The sequence below is a fragment of the Rutidosis leptorrhynchoides genome, chromosome 3 (assembly GCF_046630445.1).
Source record: "Rutidosis leptorrhynchoides isolate AG116_Rl617_1_P2 chromosome 3, CSIRO_AGI_Rlap_v1, whole genome shotgun sequence".
Lineage (NCBI taxonomy): Eukaryota > Viridiplantae > Streptophyta > Magnoliopsida > Asterales > Asteraceae > Rutidosis > Rutidosis leptorrhynchoides.
The window spans coordinates 47,823,457-47,829,129 of record NC_092335.1 but is presented as its reverse complement, the minus strand read 5'-3'; the positions used below and the strand labels follow the sequence as shown (position 1 = coordinate 47,829,129).

The 5,673-nt window shown below is 31.4% G+C and overlaps 1 protein-coding gene across 1 annotated transcript; it reads right to left on the bottom strand.

Annotated features, from left to right (window-relative positions):
- Positions 1-1,218: 1,218 nt before the first annotated feature.
- On the bottom strand, positions 1,219-1,884 carry LOC139899948 (transcription factor TGA2.1-like). Its single transcript, XM_071882772.1, has 3 exons — positions 1,851-1,884; positions 1,518-1,759; positions 1,219-1,425 (listed from the first exon to the last, which is right to left on the bottom strand). Exons 1-3 carry the CDS (start codon positions 1,882-1,884, stop codon positions 1,219-1,221), a joined length of 483 nt encoding a protein of 160 aa, XP_071738873.1.
- Positions 1,885-5,673: the final 3,789 nt, after the last annotated feature.

Sequence of the window (5,673 nt, the reverse complement as noted above, 5' to 3'; positions counted from 1 at the left end):
TTTTATACTTTAAACTGTGGGCTGAGAAACATATACTTTGTTACATTTGGTGCTACTTACTTTTATACTTTGAACACAAGTACAAGGAAAACAAACATTCCACAGCGAGTTAGAACAAAAATCCTCAATTCGATTATCATTAGTTACACTTGCAGGGTGTAAGCGAGAACTTATATTGTGTGGCCATACGGGTTTGACAAACCCTCACTACGGACGGTTCGCTACCGTCTACGGGTGAAATATATTTTTGAGAAACAGTGTATGTTCTAACACTATAGTGATGGGGTTCAATGGAAGGAAACGTTAAGTCTTGATAATTGGGTGCTCGCGAACAATACTTTTGGAATGTAAACGATTTTGATAATCAACGTTATGGGAATACTAAATCTTGTGGTTCAAAAACAACGTTTACAAACACCTATGATTTCACCAACGTTTTTCGTTGACAGTTTTCTATATGTTTCTCAGGTTCATACTTGGCTATTTGATATATGCTTCCGCGTTCACTCATACTTGCTTGGGGTCAAGCATACATGCATACACTCTGATTTCTTGCTTGGGGTCAAGCATACTTACATACATACGCTAGGGATAGCACTTTTGGATTCAAACTTTTGTTTACATACTTACGCTATTTATAGCAACGGTGTTTTTCAACTTATATATCATGTCGCAAGTTATTTCATTTATACTTTATGACTTTTGTAAACTTACACTTGTTGTCGAACGGTTTTGTAAACTAAACTTGCAAGTCTTGTACCTTTCAAATGAATGCGACATAATTTTGGTCAAACGAGTCTCATATAGGGACTACGACCACGCAACGGGACCTAAGTTAACGACGCCGTCAATAACGGTTTTGGTCGGGTCGTTACAAATAATTCTATATAGGTATTGAGCAAAGTAGAAACAAAAAACCAATATTTACATAAAAAATTGAATCAGACTATATTAATTTAAAACTTTGGTCTTGTTTCCCATAGGTTATTCCACGTTTCCAATCACTTGATGTGCTGATGAATTGTAAAGATCGCATAAGCCTTCTGCTTTGTATACAGAATTTTTTGGATTGTAGAAAATGAATTAGATCGCAACTTGTCTGCCTGAAATGTCAAACGAATAAGTTAGAATTCGTACAAATTTTAACTGTGCTTATAGATGGTAATTTTAGTATCTTACCTCTGTTAAATAGTTTTGCATGGTATACAACTTTCCAATTTACTCAAACATTTGATTATGATATTTTGACGAAGCCGGATCATCGCCTTTATAAACAAATGAGTGTCCAACAAATGTTTGTGATATATTTTGTTTCAACAAATCAACTTTATTTGAGATGTTGTTTTCATCTTTGGTTGTAGTTTTTTTTAGTAAATTTATTTTCTCCGACTGATTAGTATACAATTCCACATGATTCAATATTAGCTGCAATAGTTTAGTTTTCATTTAGTTAGAATATATGTAGTGAATGGTAAATATATTCATATATAAAAAAAAAAGGTTTATGTAAGTCTAACCGTAAGGATATCTGATGGACGAATTCCACCAATCCACATAACAGATGTTAATGCTTGTGGCATCCATGTGTTGTTGATTATAGACATTACACATGTCTTCACAGATATTCTCTTAAGTTGTAATAGCTCATTGTAATTATCGTTCATCAGAATTGTTGTCGATATTTGCCTTTGCAGTGTTAGAATAAGATTGTCAAATGTTGAACACCATTCCTTATAGTATCTAAAGAAATTTGTAATGTCTATAAATATTGAAATTGTTAAACAACACTCATTAACAGACCATAAGTGGAAAAATAGAAAAATCTATAGCTATTTGATTTTTAAAATTACCTGTAGATCCATGACAATTTTTGTTTGCCTTCATTGACATGAATAATTATTAAATTCGTAAGACATTTATGTATCTTGAAAAAATATGACTAACCTGTACTTTAAAAAAAAAACAAAAACATTTGTAGTAAATAGTTATATAGTTACCTTAATTTCGGATTCGGATTATATATATATATATATATATATATATATATATATATATATATATATATAGGGGGAATAATATTGAAAGTTTAACATTGTACAAAAAAATTGACATTGATGCTTGCTCAATATTTTAAACATTGATGTTTTTATTACTAACGATGTACCTGCTTCCTCAATATTTTTATTGATGCTAAATGGTTTGTTGGTCTCTAATCTTGAAACTTTGTTCTTGAAACATTGTTCTCCAGACCAACATTCTTTCAAAAGTGAGTTTCCTCCCAATTACCTATTACTTTCTCAAAAGAGGACAAAAAATTCAAACCCAAATTGCAAAAGGAGTTGCTAATATTTATAATGGATTTCCAAGTGCACCCACCATTAACAACGTGCGAATTACCAGCATCCTCTAGCCCCCCATTTCTTCCTAGAATACTTTTAATTATTTCGACCCAAAATGAATCTTTTTCAACCCGAAGACGTCACAACCATTTTCCCCAAAGTGCTAAGTTATTAACTTTTAAAGGCCCAGTATTTAACCCCCGCCCTCATAAGGTAGTAACATTGAATCCATCTAATCCAAGCCTTTTTTTTATCACCCGAACCGCCCCAAAAAAGTTACGCCTCATGTTATCAAGACGGTGGATGATGCTTGAATGAAAAATGGAATATTGAGAAGTTTAACATACTATTGATAAACCATGTTTATTTACCAAAGTATCCATGTGAACAGTAATGTTCATAGTTATTTTCACGGGTGTATTTTGGTAACGTTGGATTACTTTTTAAATTAATTTTTATAATTTCTAACAATGGTGATTATCAAAGTTGGTAAATTTATCCATTTAACTGTGAGTGGGTCAATTTTAGTTATGTTTGATCTTAAATGGGTCAAAGGGGGATAATGAAATGGACCGAGGAAAAAACTGGTCAAATCGGTGAAACTTTTTCTGTTCTATTTGCGAATCTTACCCATGAATTCTGCAACTAAGTGCTTTTAAAGGAAAAGATTGAAGCAGTAATATACTAACCATTGTCATTGCTTCAAACCAATTCCTTTCAGGAGGCAACTGTTACCCATGGGTAAGATTGGTAAGCATCTTCCTCGAATAAAAAAATAGATTTAAGTTAGAAAGTTTTATCTGTGTCCTCTAAAATAAATCAATATAGAGGTGGAAAAATGTGAAAGTCAAGCATATCATATATCATTCTTCTTGAACAGAATATAACTAATACTTACAAAGATAACTTTTTGTTTTCAACAACTACCTCTCAAAGTTTAGCAACCATTTAATATCTGAAAATCATTAAAAGAACCAACATTATATAAGCAATTGCATCAAGTTAGGTAGTGAAAATGAAAATATATATATATATATATATATATATATATATATATATATACCGAAGCCATTAAAAGTGTACATGAACCCCTGTTCAAAAAAATATCTTGAAAACAATACATTACATATATTGAGCCTTTTTGAGTGCGTCATGTTTCATTTTTCTTTTATTTGTTTTTCTTTAAATGTATTCATTATAACCGATAAATGGTTAGTATATTTAACCTATTGAATTCATATTCAGTGAGACTAATCTATTGAATTCATACTTAAATTAGTTGGCTTTTTCTATAAAAATAGTCATTTGTATAAGATCTAATAAACATTAAAAAAGGTTATGGCAACATAGATTAAAGGAATCCAAGTTTGGTGATTGGAAGTGGACTTCACTATGTTCACTCGCTTCAAATGGTAAAAGCCCGCATACACACTCCATCTACGTATATTAACCAGATGAAATAACTAAAAACGATAGCTTATAAATAATGGATCAAACCCAACATAATAACCCAAAATAAATATTTAATGCTATTGAAAGGAAATTAACCGGTAAGCACAAACAAAATGCTAGAGAACAATATGGTAAGAAAATCCAATTTGAATTCGAATATAATAAACGATTTCGCATCTATTTCAAAACTGTAAAGCATCAATTATATCAAAATCTGTTTAGCAACTATTGTCAAAATCTATCAAGTGTAAAACAAATGATTTTGAATTCGAATATAGTAAACGATTTTAAATTGGAAATAAATAACTACTGATAAGAAACATAATAATAATAATAATGAAAACTTTGTATTCACAAAACATAACCCTAAATTTTGTAATATGAAGAAGGATAATTGAAATATGGAGAAGGGGATTTATCACAAACCTTGAAATCAAATGACGAAACATTTGCAACACATATTCAGATATAGTCATCATGTTCGCAACACATTAAGCAGGAACTTACTGTAATAAAATGCCCCCTTTCAGTAATCTCCCATTTTGACACAACCCGATACATCATGACCCATTTTGCACGAACGTTTCAAAAAATGACCTAATTTGACACGACATAATTGAAATAGAATAGAAGAAATTACTTGAAAAAGGTGAAGTTTATAATGTAGCTGATATAAGGTTACCAACAGATTCACAATTAACTTGCACTATGCAATTTCATGTGATGCCAACTCGATTTCTAATTGATCGCCATCACCCTCTTTGTTAAAGCATCCCCTAGTGGTAAACTGAAATCACCGCTTCCACCACGACCACCTCCATGGAAATAGAAGAAATTAACATTTACTGAGAGAAAGAAGATTAATTTCAAGTGATGATAATAGTAGAGGTTTGGTATGATAGAAGATCACCACGACCGTTTCCATACCATATCAAAGCTTATGAAGATCACTGTTATATTTTTCTCATTCCTGTTTAACCAAAAGAAGAAATCTTCAGAATATCGAAAAATTAAATCTTAACTTCTCATATTCATAAACCAGAAATAGAACTTTTATAATGCGGAACATGCACCAACAAAAAACTAAGCATGTCTAATTAACCATGTCGTTTGTTCGTACATTTTTGACTAAGAATCAACCGATAAAAAGAAGCTTCTAACTTTTCGAGATACTTAAATCAAATGTCTTTAGTAAGATAAGTACGGAAATATAAACACTACATTAAGAACAATGAACCTATTTGTGATGACCCGTCCACATCCATTTGGATGAATACATCATTCATTGATTTCACAGTGAGGTACTGACCTCTACATGATACGTTTTGTAAACATTGCATTCTTTTGAAAAGGCATGCCATAAATGAATATCTAATTCCAAGGTTTTTGACGTCTGATGATTTCTACATATAAATAATCACCGTAAATAATAGTTTAAAATACTACATCCATTGACAATGCAGTCAAAATAAGATACATGGTGATGAATTTGTGAATGGTAACGTTTTCTCGAATAAAGCATGTATGACTCCATGCACATAGCTTGTATAACATATAAGCAAACAGCGGAAGACTTATAGGAACCTAAGAATAAACATGCTTAAAAGTGTCAACACAAAGGTTGGTGAGTTCATAGTTTTAATGTTGCGCATAATCTGTATATAAAGGTGGATCACAAGATTTCAGTTGTTTTATCCAGAAACTTTTATCAAAATATTCTACAAGATTGAGCACCCTGGTAACTAAACTTTAACGTATATATAATAAGTACCCCTGTTTTAACATACATGCAACCAACATGTACAATACACGCAAACCAACGTGTACTAAACTCAAATAGCATACGTCTGTTTTATAGTTCAGGCTAGGGTTTCTATACCTA

What these genes read in the sequence shown, in the direction of transcription:
- LOC139899948 (XM_071882772.1), bottom strand. Translation starts at nt 1,884, where the DNA reads ATGAAGGCAAACAAAAATTGTCATGGATCTACAG. An exon ending in AAATTGTCATGGATCTACAG is followed by an intron (nt 1,760 to 1,850) that starts GTAATTTTAAAA and finishes CAATATTTATAG; the next exon opens with ACATTACAAATTTCTTTAGA. An exon ending in GTCCATCAGATATCCTTACG is followed by an intron (nt 1,426 to 1,517) that starts GTTAGACTTACA and finishes AAACTATTGCAG; the next exon opens with CTAATATTGAATCATGTGGA.